General features: G+C 42.3%; 1 protein-coding gene across 47 annotated transcripts in view; it reads left to right on the top strand.

Moving 5' to 3' along the window:
- Positions 1-18,859, top strand: part of Map4k4 (mitogen-activated protein kinase kinase kinase kinase 4) — a 141,320-nt gene that overhangs the window by 84,848 nt on the left and 37,613 nt on the right. For all 47 annotated transcript variants that reach the window (XM_050134546.1, XM_050134543.1, XM_050134549.1 and 44 more), the window contains exons 5-12: positions 535-645; positions 4,772-4,862; positions 7,841-7,971; positions 8,865-8,919; positions 10,106-10,184; positions 14,070-14,245; positions 15,192-15,264; positions 16,186-16,396. In XM_050134546.1, coding sequence (XP_049990503.1) covers positions 535-645; positions 4,772-4,862; positions 7,841-7,971; positions 8,865-8,919; positions 10,106-10,184; positions 14,070-14,245; positions 15,192-15,264; positions 16,186-16,396 — 927 coding nt within the window. The remainder of the gene's footprint in view (positions 1-534; positions 646-4,771; positions 4,863-7,840; positions 7,972-8,864; positions 8,920-10,105; positions 10,185-14,069; positions 14,246-15,191; positions 15,265-16,185; positions 16,397-18,859) is intronic.

The following is an 18,859-nucleotide window of genomic DNA, read 5'->3' as shown; positions in this document are numbered from 1 at the left end:
AATACTTACTATTGCCTAAATCCAGTCATAATTGAAATTTTAGAATTGTTCAGTTTATTTTCTAGGAACTACACAAGTGTAGTTGTTATTATGTTTAGCTATTTCAGATATATATATATATATCTGAAATATATATATATATTCAGAACTATGTAATTGCTCAGAAGTACCGTAGGAAATATTATGAAATAATTTGAAAATCATCTCAAGGAAGAACTTCTGGAATACTGATTTCTGTTAGTTTGGCAGTGATGACCAGCAAAATGACCTCTGTTAGAGGGAGGGAAGAAACACATCATTTGCCACTCAGATACGTGTGTGAGAGTCTTCTGGACTGTATGAATATACTCTCAGCGAAGAGACACAGTGGATACACTCTCTGTATAAAGCAACTGTTATTACTTGGATGCTTCCAACATGATTGTGTGTGTGCCTAGGTGTTCAGGGGAGCAAGTAATTTGGCTGTGTGTTTTGTTTTGAATGTGTACTCAGTCTGGTCTATGATTGTTTCCATCTATCTTGTCTGCCCTGTAGCTTGTTATGGAGTTTTGTGGGGCTGGGTCCATCACAGACCTTGTGAAGAACACCAAAGGGAACACACTCAAAGAAGACTGGATTGCCTACATCTCCAGAGAAATCCTCAGGGTAAGTAAGGAAAGCGAAGTGTCCCATTCCTATATCATGTGTCCATCCTCAACTGAATCTCAAGTGTGTTCTACATCAAGAGATAATTATCTATTTTGATAGCCAAGTATTTTCTGTACTTCGTTAATTTATTCTACGTTATGGTTTGAAACTTGCCACTCTGTGGAAAGTTTGATTAAAAAAAAAAAGTAGCGTTTCCTACCTAAGAGCTTGCCTTGTGTGGTTGGAAAACACTTGAAACAAATTGCTGTGTTCAGAGTACACAGACTCCCCCTTGTCATTACTTCATAAATAATGCAGTATAATAGCTATACCATCCTAATATTACGAATGTGACCTAAAGAAGAGGATATATATAGCTTATATGCAAACACTGCACCGTTATAATATGAGGAACTTGGGCATGCTCATTCATATATTTTATATATATATATATTTATTTATATTTCTTGAGACACAGTTTCTTTATGTAGCCCTGATTGTACTGGTACTTGCTATATAGACCAGGCTGGCCTCGAACCTGGACGTCTTTCTGCCTCTGCCGCACAAGTGCTAGGATTATGTGTGCACCATCCCTGCCTGACTGACTGCGTGTTTGCATTTTATATATTAGAGGTTTTGGTATTCTGGAACCAGTCTCCAGATATATCCAAGGGTAACTGTAGTCTCTGAGTTTGTCTTTGTTGTTATTATAAGGCACCCAATAGTTCCTTTCTTTGGCATTTAAAGGAAATAAGAATGAAGGAGATGAGAAATGAGCCTGAAATGTTGTGTCTGTAGGCAGTGTGGGAGAGGCTACAGATCAATACTAAAAGGACTGAGTGCTGGGTTCCAGAATCTTCAGCGGACTTTGGCATTAGCTGTTAGAACCTCTTGGAATATTTATGAAGTGAGTCTTAATGCTTGATGTTAGTTACAGCTGATTGCAGAGCTGGCTAATGAGCTCAGAGAAAGTTTCTAAATTGCTGTTTTTTAGCCACTAAATGGTTCTTTTCAGTGGTAAAGCCATCCTGACAGCACAGAGGTTTTCAGGGCTTCATATTTAAAAGCTGCATGAGAGTTGAAAGGATGTCTTTCATTCCATGACCATGGTTTTTCTTTTCCTTCACCCTAAATTATACACTTAAACTAATTGGCTGCATTGTTTATCCTCCATTTTTTAAAAAATAAAGACTTTGAATGGAAACTGAAATTTTACTTCCTATTTCTTGCTAAAGTCTGGTAACAAGTTAGTCATTTTTTTTTATTGTAACTAAATTTACTTTCTATATTTAAGATTCATAGAAGACTGCAAACTTAAAAACTGCCAACTAGAATTCCTAGAGAAATGTTTAATTTCTCTTTCCTCATATATTTTATGGAGTGTTCAATAAAACTTCCTTCACAACCAGTGTAAGGAAGGGAGGCTGATGGAAGGAGAGCCATACTTTTATAATTACTCAGACTTGTCATTATTAAAATATCAGGGGCTTACTTTTTATGGATATTACTGAAAACTGAGGCCGAAAGGGGAAAGCTGCTGTACGGGCTCCATGGTGGCAGGCAGGGTACAGCAGCAAGGACTGGACTACAGAGGTGCTTAGATACAGATCTGAGGAGCTTGATGGACTATTTATTCTATTTAAACATAGACATACCTTTTTTTGTGGCTTTAGACTTGTGGCCTCCTGCTTTGGCTTCCTGTGTGTTGTAGTTTTGGGGTAGAGCATCATGCTTAGCAGATGAGAGATTTCTCAAGTGGAGAAATCTGTGCTTTTAGCATAATGTTATAGACATAAGATGTATATCAGACATCAAAGATGATTGGCCTGTTTTTATATACCTGGGAGGAACAGTTTACCTCTCAAGTATTATGTGTTTGTTTTAGCATTTTGTCACCCTTGACCCCAGGAACATTAAGAGAAGACCAAGTCTGCAGCACTTCATCCTTTGAAGTGCTTCAGACTGTTTCCTTCTCAGTGAGCGTCTTTAATAGGAACCTTCTCCACTCATGAACCATATACAATAAAAATTTTCTGTAGCAGAGTTTTAGTTCAAAATAAAGGAATGCCTCATATTGTATGCTGGTGTTTGCTTTAGGCGTTATGTTGATGTTGATAGAGAAAGCAGGGTACCAAGATGGAGGTGTGGTCTCATGTAAAAGGCACCCCAGTGGGTCCTCTGGGTTCCCACACATTGTTGAAGGTAGCTGATTTCTCTGTGGGAAAGCTTTTCCTCACCCCTTAGTGGACATTTGAGATGACTAGACCAGGCAAGGGTCCTAAGTCTGTAGACCACAGCTGTCAGAAGTCCTCTATTGGGCTAGTCTGCTGAATGGTGTGGGCCCCAAAGTTTACCACACAGCCATTCCTGCTCGTTCATAATCTAAGCAACAATTTTCTCATCTTAGTAGAAAGTACTGTTTCATACTGAAGACGAGAACTTAGGACTTTACGTTACCGATGTTGAGGGACAGTTTGCTCTTTGGTTACATGTAGTCAGTTAACGATAGACTTAGAAGAAAACTGTTTCCTAGCTCAGAAACACCGTCCCAGTTGATTTAGAGCAGGCTGTTTACAGAGTAAAATGGACTGGAATCTTTACCAAGGAGGAATGATTGTGGCCTTAGTTCAGGCTTGGCTACCAAAGTACAACGTATAAGGGACATGTATTCATGTTTGTCCTGAGTAATTATACTTCAAGATAGCAGTATTCTGAGCTATTTTTGAGTAGAAGCAGCAATGCTTGCACAGTATGGACTGGGAAGTGGGCATCATTTCCCATACTTTCTGCTGGAAGTGTGCAGGATCGCACGTAAGCCATAACTCTGAAGACAGGCTGCTTCTGTTTGTGGGGAGATGTGGAGGGTCAGAAGTAAGTTCCTGCAGGTTAGAAAGCAGAAGTGAACTGGAGCAGTAGAAGTAGGAATTCTGTAGAAGAATAAAGTGGCTTCATTTTGCTCTTTCAGCGTTTAATGTTATAGCATGCAGAGAGGGAGATGTGCTTCCTAATTAGACCACTGAAGGATCACATGTTGGGTGCTTTTCCCCCATCACAGCCTTAGGGTATACTACTATACCTTGTGTTATGAGAATAGATAAGTATCGCATAAGCTGTGTTCTGTTTCACTGGCAGATTAGTCAAATGAATTTAGAGCCTACCATGCTTCAAAAGGTAGTGATCTAGAGCTGCAAAATGATGGAAGTTAGGTTTGATATCATAGCTGTGGTCCTAGCACTCAAAGCTAAGGCAGGAGGTTTTCAAGTTGTACAGTAGTGACTCTGCTTGCCGCCACCACCACTACAGCCCATCTTTTATATATATAAAGCAAGCCCTTTACAAGTAGTACTGAGGCATTTCAGAAAAAACAGGTTGTTTATGTCTTAAGGAGGCGCGTTCTAGGGTGTGGCTTCTCTAGCCAGGAAGAGGAAAGCAGTGAGTTGCGGCAGTGGTGCATAGCTGTCTTCACACCACAGTTGGGTGCAGCATGTGTGGTGCATAGCCGCCTTCACACCACAGTTGGGTGCAGCAGTGTTTTCTCACCGCCTCCTGAGATGTTGTTGGGCCCATTCTAGATGCAAGGGCATCAAAAAGTGCTCTATGCCAGGAACGTTTTCCCCTCTAGGGAAGAAAGACATTTTATCCCTATACAAGGCTGTTCTGGTGGCAGAATTATTTTACATCTGGATGGAAGGTAGGGTACATCAGCACTTAAGTTGTTCCTGTGTAATGGGAAGACAGGCCTGCATTTTAAGCCCCTCTCTAATCTAGACTGGACTGGGTCTAGCTCAGATAAGTTCACAGGGTTACCCACTGAAAGATAGAAGTTTGGCGTGGGAAAGGAGCTAGCCTGTACACAAATAGCACAAATTATAGCAGAGGAACTATAGATGGCAATCAGCGCTTGTGTCATAGGCACAGCTAGAGAGTGGTGTGATCATCCCAGAGGGAACACCCAGCCCGCTGCTTACTGTGTGTGTGGTAAGGCTGACAGTGCCTTCCTGGGAATGCGCCATGGGTAAATTTTATGTTCTAAATGTGGACTTACAAACCCTTGGCCCACGTGTGCCACTTACTGTAAATGGGTGCTGCTGGCTGTCTACTTACGGGGACTGAGAGCTGAACTCTGCTCTGCTTTCCGTTCCAGGGCCTGGCACATCTCCACGTCCACCACGTTATTCACCGAGATATCAAGGGACAGAATGTGCTGCTGACCGAGAATGCGGAGGTGAAACTTGGTACGTAGCTGATGTGTGTGAGGTCTGCTGCACCCACCTGATACAAGCCAGCAGCATGCTGTGCCCCTTCAACATTTAGCTAAAAGTTCATTCTCCCACTTTAAGACTAAGAGACCTGGCCTATTGCTTAGTCAGGCACCAGGCTCCCTTGTCCCATGCTTCTGTAGACTCCTCTGTCTGGATAGAGCAACTAGCCAGAGTGTTTTAATTTTTTATTTTGATTAACTTTGAGGAAGGGGGACTGAGAAGTTTCTCTTGGTTAGGGTTTATTGCTGTGAAGAGACACCATGACCATGACAACTCATATAAAGGAAAACATTTTAATTGGCGTTAGCTTACAATTCAGAGGTTTAGTCTGTTGTCACCATGGTGGGAAGCAGGGCAGCATGCAGGCAGACATGGTGCTGGAAAGGTAGCTGAGATTATATTTGGATCCACAGGCAGTTTGAAGATACAGTGATTAGGCCTGGCTTGAGCTTCTGAAACCTCACAGCCCACCCCAGTGACACACTTTCTCTAATATGGCCACACCAACTCCAACAAGGCCAGGCCTCCTAATAGTGCCACTCCCATGGGCCTGTGGGGGCTGTTTTATGCAAACCACCACAAGACCCAATCCCAGGAACTGATGACGGAGGAACACTTTCAGCCCTACGCTGACATAAAAGTCAGACTTTCTTGCTTCAATACCAGCCTTAGTGGTGTCTGGCATTCTATTCCTAGTACTTGGAAGGCTTAAACAGGAAGATTGTGAGTTTGAAGCCAGCCTAAGGTATGAAGTCAGAAAGAGGGAAGGGGACAGAGAGACACACACAGAGAAGCAGACACCCCTAATGATTTCCTGTTTCACGTCACAAAAATTCACACTTCTTGCCCTGACTGATGAATAGTGTGGGCCTGATCCCTGCTATTCTCCTGCCCGTCATCTGACCCCCTTTTCTACCCTACGTTACATGTTATAACGTGGAAGCAATTTTATGAAGTTTTTCTAGTAATAGAATAAGGAAAATCATAAATAAATAAAGTCATAAAAAGTAAATCAAGATGCATTTGAGATACAAAAGATCGGTGGAAGCATCGACCACTCAGTCACTGCCATTTCTTTTCCTTGACTTCTTAAACGGCACCCAGACCCTTTGCGTATCCTGCTCTCCCTTGGTAATCCTTGTCCGCATTTTCAAACTTACCATTTTTTCCTGTTCTGGGGGGGGGGGCGCTCTCTGTGGCCCTTTGACCCTCCTTGGACTCCTGCCTCCTTTCTATAGCACCGTTGATAATTTACGATTCTGTTGAGAGTGTGTGGCATTTTTCAAAGAAAAGAAAGCATTGTTCTTCACCAGAATACTCTGGAGTCCAGCGCCAGGGCTGTGTTAGTCCCTGCTGCCTTTACCTAGCACCTCGTGTGTTGTCTTCTGTGTTGTAGGTATTGGCAGATGTCATAGTGGGTACTGTTTCCTAGAGGTGTCTTCTAATGATTTACAGTGTTTCCCGTCTCTCCTAGCTACACCTGAACTTATATCTCATTTTATTTTTACTCTGTTAACATTTTTTAAACAGCATCAACACTAACTTTTCTTCTGCTTTTCACATTATTTTTCCTTTGTCCACTCAACAATTTAGTCTCCCTTCTCAAAAGTCTGAACCACAGAAGTTGCTTTTTAGAGTTCAGATCACTGCTCTCTTCCTTAGTGCCTGTGCTGACTGGCTATCTACAGATGCTCTGACACGTGGAAGTCTGCATAGGGCTAAGCTGGAACACTTGCTCCGTCCCTGCTCCGACTACCTTGGTTAGGTGTTGTCCACGCACTGACCTCATGACACCGAGACTGTGATCCCTTCAGTAGTCACCCAGTTATCGGCTGCTGTTGCTAGCCAGGGTTCTAGAACACTTATTTAGTCTTTGTCCTGATGTTGTTGTCTTGTATTGAAGAGCATTCAACAAGTAAGCCTGCGGTTTCCTGAACTTGTTCTGTACACAGAGGTGAAATGTGCAGCCCCTGCCAGTTGTCCAGCATTTTGTAGACCTGTTTGTGTGAGCTGCTCCTGTTCTCGACCCTCCTGCTGGGCTCATGGCAGTGTGGGGGCTATGATGATGGGGGCAAACATCCAACACGTGGGCTTTCTGCCAGCCCTGCCTCCCATCCTTTAACTTTCTTTTCGACCACCATCATTAAATTTGTGGGAAGTAGAAGTTACTCTGAAAAGTCAACTGAAGGCCCAGTTGTTCAGGGGGAATGTTTATTATAGGTTTATTTGCCCTTTCCTTCCTTCCTTCCTTCCTTCCTTCCTTCCTTCCTTCCTTCCTTCCTTCCTTCCTTCCTTCCTTCCTTCCTCTTGCTCTGTGTGTGTGTAAATGTGGGTGCAAATGCCACAACACACATGTGGAGATCAGAATAACTGGAGCCTGTTCGTTCCATTCACCTTACTTAGGCTTCAGGGATGGACCTTAGATCCCTAGGTATGCCCAGTGAGTTCCTTTAAGTGCCCATATCTGCTGAGCCATCTCACAGGCCCCTTTGTGTCTCCGTGCGTTAGCCTGGGGCCTGTATGCTGAATAAACTCTGATGGTGGGGAAAGCAAGGATCTGGGAAACAACCCTTACACAGCTCTTGCCTACCTGGAACCTTTCAATGTGTTCTTTCCAGGAAAACCACAGTTGTGAATTGCAGAGCTAATCTAGGACAGGTTCTATGTCCGTTCTCCTAAACTTGGGGCTTTCTTTAATTTGCACTTGTTTTGACACACATATTTTCTAAAAAGTGCAAACCTCATTATTGTCCCTGTAACAAACAGGTCTTCTTCTAGTCCGGGGCCAGGCCTCTTAGGTTCTTCTGGAGTGGTACAGGCTCTTGGTGTCATTGCTCTGCCTGAACAGTTCTGCGGATGACAAAGCAGTGTTGTTTGTGTTTGCTGTGACACCTCAGTTTTTTTCTTCTTTGTTAATTGTGCTCCACTTTTCCTTGCTTTTTGTTCCTCAGTTGATTTTGGTGTGAGCGCTCAGCTGGACAGGACGGTTGGCCGGAGAAATACATTCATAGGCACACCCTACTGGATGGCTCCTGAGGTCATTGCCTGCGATGAGAACCCAGACGCTACTTATGACTACAGAGTAAGTGGCACCTGCTTTCCTGGGCCATCCATGGGTCCTTAGCATTGCAGAGGACTGGGGGCTTGGCTGTGAACTGCACACCACTCACACCTACTGGAAATACACAGACTGTTGAAAGAGGTTTTCAGGCCTGTGCAACGATCCTTTTTTGGTGCTGTTGATCTGTTCCTTTGTTTCTGATCTCACTGAGGTTACAAACAGCCAGACACAAATCTCCTCATGAGCCTGTCGATGCCCCTCCCTTAGCAGCCTTTTTATCTTGAAGAACACATTAGAATCAGATAGGTGTCTTTTTAATATACCAAAATGGCATCCTCTGAATTTTATGGTATTTTTCTGTAACGAGTTTTATAACCTCTTTGTTATACAAATAAATTGAAGTGATTATACAGTGACCTCTAGGGACTTGAAACCATAATGCACTTTTTTCATCCAGACATAAAACGTGTGTTTAATAATCTCATTCAGGTTGACCACGTTGTTGTTTTATTTGTCAACAAACCAAAACGTTTGCATTAGTGGTTATTGTGTCTGTTAATGATGTTAAAACTGAGTTCATCTTTCAGTTGTTCCCCATGTAGCTCAGCATTTGTTTCAAATACCCAGTTAACGAGGATTGATCTAAACCATTGCCGCAGAGGAATTTTCTCTTGATTCAAGTATTTAAAAATATATTGCAGAGTTTATAATTTTCTACTATTAATATATACCTAAAATTTGAAAACACCTTCCAACATTGTCAAAATAATAGCCTGCTGAAGTAAATGGCAAATATTTCCTGGCGCTGGGGAGGTAATGTTTGTTTGTTTCCCTGAAGGATGTGTTTATTTCATTTATATGCCTGACCAGAAATATAGATAGGTATCCAGAACATTCTCTTTTTGTTTTTGCAGAGTGACCTTTGGTCTTGTGGCATCACAGCAATCGAGATGGCGGAAGGTGCCCCCCGTGAGTAACTTCTTCCTTTTGAGCTCATTTCTTCTGTGTAACTTGAACCACGGGCCACTGGGCAGAACCAGTGGAGCGAGTGGACGAAGGGCCCACCGTCAAGAGCGGCTTTAGATGTAGAGCGAATTCTTGGTAACCAGTAATCCTCCTGGGCTCCAGATTTAATAAGGGCTATTTTTTTCTTAATTGCATTTAAAAATATCATTTGGAACAGGGCCCTAATCTTTAAAATTTTGTTGTTTCTTATTTTGACTTTATAAACTGAGATACTGTCTTTTATTTATGGAACTTTTTGTGACGATTTGATGGGGTTAAATCAGTAAGTTGATTGATCGTGAAACTGATATTTAATTAAGGTTGTAATAGAGATGTAGAGAAAATAAGGAAAGAAAACATGCGTAGCATTTTCTCCTGGTCTGCTTCAGCAAGGTGTGCACAAACTGTATAATGCCCCGCACATAGTTGTTGAATAAATATTTGTTGAATGAATGAAAAAATATTGGCAGGTAAGAAACAGTTACAATGCAGAAACCGGGTCCCTTGTGTATTTGTATGATATTGAGACAGGGGACCTATTGCTGGCTCATTTGCCTGTTTTCTTTCACACTGGGACACTGGTGTCTGCTAGTCTAGGCCCCAAGTTCCTCCTGGAAACGTGTCTCATCTACCATGACACACTAGTGTGCGTGTCTGCTGAGTTCACCTTGCTCTGATTGTGTAAATACAGACGGTAACTACAAAGACTGTTTACACTTAGCTGTATTCTTCCTGGTGACTTTAGCTGTAGTAACAGACAGTATCGCGTGGAGGCTCTGAAGGCCTTCACTAGCCACTCTGGGCCTTAAACCAGACTTACGGAAACAGCCATTTTCATTACAATTGTAAAGGTGATTTGAAGACTTAAGTATTTTCTCCTTTTAAATTTGAATTAATATTTATCTTTGATTTATGAAAACTTTCCAGTGTCTATTTGAAGTTGTGAATTGTTGGTTTTCTCCTTATATTTTGCTGTTTTTAAATGGTAAATTTAAGATATGGCCTAGGGTTTGTAAAATACATCTCGGCTGCTTGACATTCATGGCAGTTGAACAGTGGGATAGAGTATTTGAAATTATTTGTGAATGAATCCTGAAGTCAAGAATGAGTAAATACGTGCCTTACTGACACAGCCATCTCCTTTCCCCAGCTCTCTGTGACATGCATCCCATGAGAGCACTGTTTCTCATCCCTAGAAACCCTCCTCCCAGACTGAAGTCCAAAAAATGGTAAGCTGTATGTGGATTTCCCTCCCTCCAAAACCCCACCCCCAATAGTTTCACTTTGCTCTGGGATAAAATTCTGACCGTTCTATTTTTGGTAACAAAAGTCAGCACCCCCAAACAATCTAAAGTGCATTTATTTCTGTGTGCTATTGTTCTTGATACGTTGTTTGAATTACACACTTATGACTATTGATACCTGGAGGCTCCATAATATAGAGAAAAGGTTATATTTTAATGTTTAAACATCTTTTAAGTGTAATATGTCGCAGAACAATGGCAAAGATGTGTTGGAAGTCCTATGATAATAAGACTGTAATATTGGTGGAAGGTATTTGGGCTGTGGTGCATGCTTGCAGGCCCCATGACTTGTGAGACTACAACAGGAGGAACGTTTGAATGTGGGGGTTTGAAGCATCTAGATAATAGAGCAAGACCGCGTCTATAAAGGGGGCAGTTACTGTAATGATAGTTTATAGAATGGCAGGTGGACACACCTCTTTGTCGCAGAAGAGCTGGTTAGCAGAATGGCCCTTCGCCACCGGGAAGCCAGCTCCCCTTCTTCTTGCCTTTTTCTGAATTTGTTGTTCAGAATTCTGACACTCATGGAGGGTGGGCATGATGACCGCTGAGCAAAGCGTTTGGAATCGCAGCTTGTGAAGACACGTACTTTGGTCAAATTTAAATCTTTAAGTGAGGGGCAGTGTCTTTTTTTTTGGGAGGGGAACTGAGAGTTTTGCCTGACCGCCCCATGAATGTTGTCTGGTAGTTCCTGTCTGCACTCAAGCACCCCATGCTTTCTGGCCTGGCTCTCCCCGCACCCTGCCTCTGTGCCCTCTGCTCTTGGCTTGTTTAGTCCTGCCTCACCATTGTGCTTTCCATTTTCCTCTTGTTTGAAATCTTACTTATTTTCCAATTAATTAATGGTATCCCTCTTAGGTTTAGTTACTCTCTCTGAAATACACACAAGGCCTCACAGTCAGTCCATCCATCTGGATTTGGTTTTTCAGTTTCTGCTGACTGCTGTAATCATGGTTGCCTGTGTTCTGAGCCATGCAGACTTCTTTTCCCTCAGCTGTAGGTGCACACGCCATCCCACCTCTCTCCTTTCTCCTTGTTTACTCTCCTGGTGTTCAACACATTTCAGTTTTCCTTTCCCACCTTTCTTTTACTTGCAAGATTTTTTTCCCATTCTTTACACACCCTTTAACATTAAATCGATGCTAAGTAAAAGAATTGCCTAATTCTGTTAAACCAGTGTTTAGACAGATCTGAAGGACCACACAGTTGCAAAGATTTTGGCCCCGATTAGTTCCGTGTATTAATAAGTGAGATTTGATGATTCTGGGCATCATTGATAACCAGTGCCAAGGACACAAATGTGTGTAGTGGGCGCTTCCCAGGTCAAGCTAAGGGGCTGGAGGAACTATTTAGCTCCTACTAAACCAAGTGGTCTTTGTTTTCCTTTCTTTTTTTTGTGAGATTTTATTAATGAGATTCTGTTCTGGGAGGATTACAAATCAGTATTCTGTATGAAGAATACCTCACACTGTCTCCATCATATGTAAATTTTGGTTAACCATTTGCATGTAGTATATGCTAATAGAGACAGTGGTAGATGGGGAGTGATTCCTCATGGGTTCTTAAGGCAAACTGTCTAACTAAATTAGATAAAATGCTACATTGATTCATTTGCGCCACTATTCTCATCTTATCCAAGTATTTGAAAGTACAGCAAGCTTCTTCCTTTGTGATTTCTGTCTTAATTCCCAGATGTAATTTCTGTTACTTTTTCTGGAGAAATGGCTATCAGAAATGGCCAGTGGCTTATCTGCCAGAATAATTCACTTACTGATTTCAAGGAATATACCATGTCTGGTTGATTCCTAATTGTTATCTGGTGGACATGGTGCATAAGTGGTTTTTAATTTAGGGATTGAGTCTCAAAATTTGGAATTTTGGTGTAGTGAGTCAGCACTTGTTTCTTTAGTCAATTCTATGAATGATCTTAGTGAGTGCAAGGTTTGGTAATCTGTGTTAGGATGCTGTACTATACATGTTACATAGACTGTCGTGTTCCTCTTTAACCTTAGACCCTTCTGTGAAGTGATCCTGACCTGTCTTTCCATTCTCTTCTGCCTTTTGTAATAGCCTCAGAAAGTGACTCTTTAGTCTCTGATACTTTTGCCCTTTTGTTCATGGTCTTATTGCCTGAATATAGTCTTCTTGTTCCTAACTTGGAATAACAGTATTGTACCTTTGGTTTATGCTTAAACACTGACATAGTTTTATTTTTCTGCCTTTATATACCTGCTGTTGTGTATACTTAACTTTCCTCTACTTTACTTTACATGTGTGTTTCTTACTGAGTCTAACACAGGTAGATGTACATATAAATATTGGTTAAACTGAAAAAATAGCTTGAAAATATGAGATATAGAAGTGACATAATTAGAACTGAAGTAAATATAAAGATGAATAACTCATTCATTCAACAAAAACTTATTAAAATACTCTTTGTGGTATGGTTAATATTGAACATGACTGACAGGTTGAAAAATAAGAACCCATCTCAGTATGTACCAAAGAAACAAAACTATAATCTATAAACTGTGACTTGCAGATCTCTCCAGAAGAAATGTTCTTAACTTGGGGTGGGGTGCTGCCAGGAAAGGCTTCCTAGGAGACCGTCGCAGAACTGAGTATCAAAAGATAACCCAGCAGAATGACTTAACTTGGGCCAATGAGACTGCTCAGTGAATAAAGGAAGTTGTCCCCTTGTAAGGTCTAGAAACCTGAGTTTGATCTCCAGATCCTGTGTAAAGGTGGAAGGAGAGAAATGAATTCATGGAGTTGTTCCCAACCTTCACACATGCGCCTGTCTCTCTCTCTCTCTCTCTCTCTCTCTCTCTCTCTCTCTCTCTCTCTCTCTCTCTCTCTCTCCCTCCTTCCCTCCCTCCCTCCCTCCCTCCCCCCTCCTTCCCTCTCTCCCTCCCCCCTACCTCACATATATTTTTAAAAAGATTTTATTTATTTTATATGCAGTGTTCTGCCTGCATATATGCCTACATGTCAGAAGAGGGCACCACATCTCATTATATATGGTTGTGAGCCACCATGTGGCTGCTGGGAATTGATCTCAGGACCTCTGGAAGAGCAGCCAGTGCTCTTATCCTCTGAGCCATCTCTTGTCACATACATACATACATAACATTTTTAAATGTTCCAACCAAAGGTAGGGCTAGGTATGAGTGTTCATGCACTGGGCCAGGAATGGGAAAAGGGCAAAGCTCAGAAAGTGACTAGTGGCACACACGTGGGCGACAAGTTATTGTGCCTTCCCCAAAGTAAAAACTGGCTACTTCTGCCTTTGTTCATCAAGCCCTGGGATCTGATGAATCAAACCAGTGCAAGACTGGATGGAGCATCAGTGGGTTCAGAATGCCCTGCACTTGCCCACTGAGACAGACCCTCTGCTCATCTCTTGGTTTTCTGGGTACCAGACAGCTATCTTTATCTGTGCTCCTGCATGTTCTGTCCACAGTCCCATCATCAGTGTGTCCGTGTCCTCCCCCCTCCCTGAGTGAAGCCCTTCCTCTATTCTCTTGCCTCTTCTACACCCCTGATGTGGTGGAAACTGAGTGACAGTAGCCTTAACCTCTTTTCCTTTAAATCTGGCTTCTTCTACAACGGTTTCTGGTACATCGTTAGTGGTGTGCTGCGAGTGTAAAGCCACGTTAATGCTCCTGCCCCCTTGCCCTCAGTCCTGGGCTCCTGTGTTCTCCCAGCGTGGCTGCGTATTGGCAGACTGCTTTTCAGGCTCCTCACTGCTATTTTGGAGCTATACTTTTGCGGTAGAAGTTTGATGATGTGTTTCACTTCCTCTTACAGGTCAAAGAAATTTTTCAGCTTTATAGAAGGCTGCCTGGTGAAGAATTACATGCAGCGGCCCTCTACAGAGCAGCTTTTGAAACACCCTTTCATAAGGGACCAGCCCAATGAAAGGCAGGTTCGAATCCAGCTGAAGGATCATATAGACCGGACCAGGAAGAAGAGGGGGGAGAAAGGTATTACTGCCCTTTTATTTTCACTTTTTTTTTCTAACATAGCATTGAGTAAATTTTAGAAGTTTATAAACTAGTGTTAAAGGCTTCACCCTAACACTTTTAGATACAGGGGTTTTGTTGTTGTTATTGTGCCTCCACTGCCTTCCCCGCCATGCCATCCCTCTCCCTCTGTGCCCTTCCATCCTCACGTCCTCTTTCCACTTTCCTCTCACATGATCTTCTACCTTCCTGTACGTACACTGCAAGCGGAAAGCCACAGTAAACGGCCATATCCCCTCTCGGGGTCCCCGCTGGCTTTGTGTCATCCACTCACACACTGACACACGTATGTAAACACTGTAAGGAGGGACTCATGAAAGATGCTTGTCACTGCGACTCCTAAGACTACTGCGCTCTGCCGGTCACTGTGACTCTGAAGTGTCATTTGCGATCAGGTATTACGGTGTCCCCAGTTGTACTCTTTCTTTTCATTTCCATTTAGCAAAACTTTCTCTTGCCATCTTGCTAGAAGCTCAAATGTAAAAATAATTAAATTTGGTTATGATTTTGGTTGCTTTGGTTAAATTCAGGAGATAATTTTTGTGTCTACTTATCTACCATTTATCTCTACCATGTATATATGTATCATCTATTTGTATTTACTTTGTTATAATAGGTTTCTTTGTGAATATGTTGGTGCTGTTGGACTATTTTTCTTGTGTGTACTCTCACAGAAAATCCCACAGCTAAGAATTTATCGGTGCTGAAAACCCAGCACTTCTATAGGGAGTGTGGCTAGCTCCGGGAATTTACTGCCATTGATATGGGAAGTCAGCATCTGTTCTGTGCAAGTTCTCCTAACCACCATGTTCAGAAAGAGCATCTTGTGTTGGTCACCGTGCCTCTGGAGATGCTCGCCTCCTCAGGTGCCTGTCAGGATGTGTCAACGCTCCTGCTTTTCTTGTAGATGAAACCGAGTATGAGTACAGCGGGAGTGAGGAGGAAGAGGAGGAAGTGCCTGAACAGGAAGGAGAGCCAAGGTAAGGATGCCGCCATTGCTGCTTCATGAGAGATGAAGCTCCATTGAAGCTGGCATTCCAGAGGAACAGATAGCACTGGCTCGCTTCCTGTCCCCATCCTCACCTCATGACAGATGTCTATGAGCAGCTCCCCACTCTAAACTGTTACCTAATGTTTTGTTTTGTTTTTAACCCAGTTTTATGTTTGGGGCTGAGGAAATACTGCTGCTGACATTTAGTGCTCCAGGAGGCACAGTGGTACAAGTCCTACAATAATTTAAACAATCTGAGTCCATTTCAAACTAAAATTTGCACAAAATTAGAATTGATTTCATGACCACTATAATTGCTTTTAGAGAATAAAATGGCATGTGTAAGATACACCTGGCATATGTAGTAAAAGGAATTGCAGCATGTTTGTATTCTTGCTGTTCTGTGTGATATGGGATTGGGGAAGACAGAACAGTGCTAGCTCAGCGTCCTGTGCAAAGTCCACTCACAAGCCCGCTTGGGGCCTGCTGCTATCCCCGATCCTAAAGAGCAGAGGTAGGGAATACAGAGCAGGCTTGATGCTGGCCAGATGAAAGAAAATGAAGGAATGCTGAGCACCAGTGAGTGCCATTTCTTTGTGAAGATGGAAAATAAGAGGGCCAAAGAGAGACCACTGAAATGATAGAAAGTGAGCTCAGTCTTCCATTGTGTTGTTGAATTGATGGAATTGTTTTTGAATTGATAGAAATGCCTACTAAGAATTTAGAACTGATTTTTCAGACATTACTAATGATAAAGGATGATGCAAGCCTTCTGAGCTGTTGATTGAACACCTGGGCTAAGTTCTCATTAAGAGAATTGGGTGTAGAAGAGGAAGAGGATGCCCATGCTCTTTGCGCCCTCAGAGCCAAGGTGATGCATGAAGTCCTGATAGCCCTCTTCACTCTGCAGTTCCATTGTCAATGTGCCTGGAGAGTCGACTCTGCGCCGTGATTTCCTGAGACTGCAGCAGGAGAACAAGGAGCGTTCTGAGGCTCTGCGGAGACAGCAGCTTCTCCAGGAGCAACAACTCCGGGAGCAGGAGGAGTATAAGAGGCAGCTGTTGGCGGAGAGGCAGAAACGGATTGAACAGCAGAAGGAACAGAGGAGGCGGCTGGAAGAGGTAGGAGACATCAGCGTTGGTCTTTTCCTTTTCCATACTCATGTCTGTTGGTTACCAGACACCCCGCCAGGTTGCCAAGGTGATGTGGTACTGAGACAATAGGTGCAGGCCCTGTTGTAGCCATTCAGACCTTCTGAAGGGAAGCTTGTGCTTTGGCCTGGCAGGCTTCACATTCCTGGACCTTAGAAATGTGTTCCTTGTAAAACATGCTGAAGGCCTGCCTAACACTTAGTTTACATGTGTATTTTGAAGTGTAGAACGCCATTGTCTCCTGAAGATGGCATTAGACCAGCTTTCTATAGTGTTCCCATTGTGTTTAAGTTGACTTGCTTAGACTTGACCTGATTTCTTTTCCATTCTCGGCTTTTGGATCCCAATTTTATATTTTTCTGACACTTAAGACATATATATATATATATGGAAAAGATTGTTCTCAAAATGCCTTAACTTTGGGGTGGATTTAAGAGTAAAAAAATTCAGGCCAAGAAGATGGTTCCATGGATGTAGATGCATGCCACCAAGCCTGACAACTGGAGTTTGGTCCCTAGGTCCTAGGTAGTATATTAGAGAGAATGAACTCTAGCAAGTTGTCTTCCTCCACACGTGTGCTGTGACATGTGCATTGCATGCACTACATACACACAAACAACAAATGTACTTTTTTAAAAAGGAGTAAGAAATTCAGAAAACAGAGTAATTTTTTTCTGTGGCAGGCAAGTGCAGTTTACACCATGTTAATTTACGCCATTAATATTCTCAGTATTGGTAATGTAGTTATTTAAAGGTTTTTATTTTTAATTCACAGAAATGTAGTTTCCCTGTGATTCACTTGAGAATCAAGAGTGTTTTGATTTTCTTTTCTTGAGTGCCTTTTATTTACTATGCCATAGCCCCTAATTTCTCACAATCATTTGTTTCCATTTGATTTGAACATACTTTTTCCACCTCTGTAATTTTTTCCTAGTAGAAGAATCATCAGAAATAAACCCCTGTAGTGACATTTCCAGTGGGATTTACTTTAAATAACTAAGCATGCTGTTGCCTAGGTCATGCAGCGAGTATGCTGGCACGGTGTCTTTTATTATCCTGTGGCTTTGCTCACTGCCTGGAAACCAGTGTGTGCCTCACGAAGGGAGATATGTAAATACTCAGAACTTTATAGTGAAAAAATTAAGTGTTTGTAGGACTTTTAAAAGCTTACTTGCAACTCTCTTTAAAAGATATTTAAGTCTTTTATTACCGTTTTGTGAACAGACTGGAAAACTTGGATGAGTTTGGAAACTTACTGCAGGTATTGGGATGAGCTCTGACCCTGTCTAGTTCCACTGCCCAGGCAGGTGGTAAGGGTTGCCCTATGGGGCTATTATGAACTGGATTGTCTAGAGTTTGTTTGTAACGCAGGCGGTGACAGTGGCTTTCAGGCTGTAGTAGTGAGATTGGCATCTCTCCTCTCTGTGAGGTAGGCAGTGAGGATTACACAGTGAAGACAGCTGAAGTTCGTTGATGTTTTTGGGTCATTTGTTTCACTCAGTACATAGATGCCTAGTGGGTTAGAGATGTCTGCTTTGCATGTTTTTCTCAGTCTGCCCGTTTATGATTGAGTGTAAATTCATACTCAGGGTCACCGCGGATTCCACTTTTCCTAAACATAGGGGAGGGGCTGGAGAGATGCTCAGTGGCTAAGAACACACTTGTTGCTCTTGTAGAGAAACCCAGATCTGGTTCACAGTACCCACGCGTGGGTTACAATCATTCATAATTCCATGGGCACCAAGCACACACATGCTACACATAAATACATGCAGGCCAAACACTCATTTGCTAAAAGAGAAATAAAGAAAAATAGAGGAAATGTGTTAGGGAAATTGGAGGGGTGAGAATGAGGGGATGGAGTTGATCAAAACATATGTATGTGTGAAATTCTCAAACAATAAAAAAGAAACCTTAAAAATAGAGCTAGGCACTGGAACGGCAAGTGTTCTCACAAACAGAATCTGCTTGTTGGGATTCTGGGAGGTCTAGCTCCTTTTCCTTAATTGGAGGCATTTGTAAGCATTGTTTGCACTTTAGGTTCCAGAAAGGTAATTTGGGAATCTTTGAGGCTGAGTAATTTGTAACCCTTTCAACAAAAGGCTATGTTAGCCCCCCCCCTTTAAATGGAAATAAAAATTCCTTTAAAAAATTCCCATTATGAACAATGTAGGTGAAGATATGCAGCCCCATTCATGAGATGAGTGAATGTTGGGCCACTGAGATGGCTCAGAGCTTCAGTCCCTGTGACCCACATGACAAAAGGAGAAAACAAACTCTTCAAGTTGTCTTCTGACCTCCATGTGTGCACTGTGGTAGCATGCTGTTCACATGTGCATACTAAATAAACATAATTTAAAAATTCCCAAAGCCTAAATAATTTCCTTTCATTAGGCCAGCCAGAAATGCTTTAAAATGAAGAGTAAGGGGCCA

This window comes from Alexandromys fortis, unplaced genomic scaffold, assembly GCF_014885135.2.
Source record: "Alexandromys fortis isolate MF-2015 unplaced genomic scaffold, M_Fortis_MF-2015_v1.1 scaffold_20, whole genome shotgun sequence".
NCBI lineage: Eukaryota > Metazoa > Chordata > Mammalia > Rodentia > Cricetidae > Alexandromys > Alexandromys fortis.
This window is presented reverse-complemented; position numbering and strand designations above follow the sequence as displayed.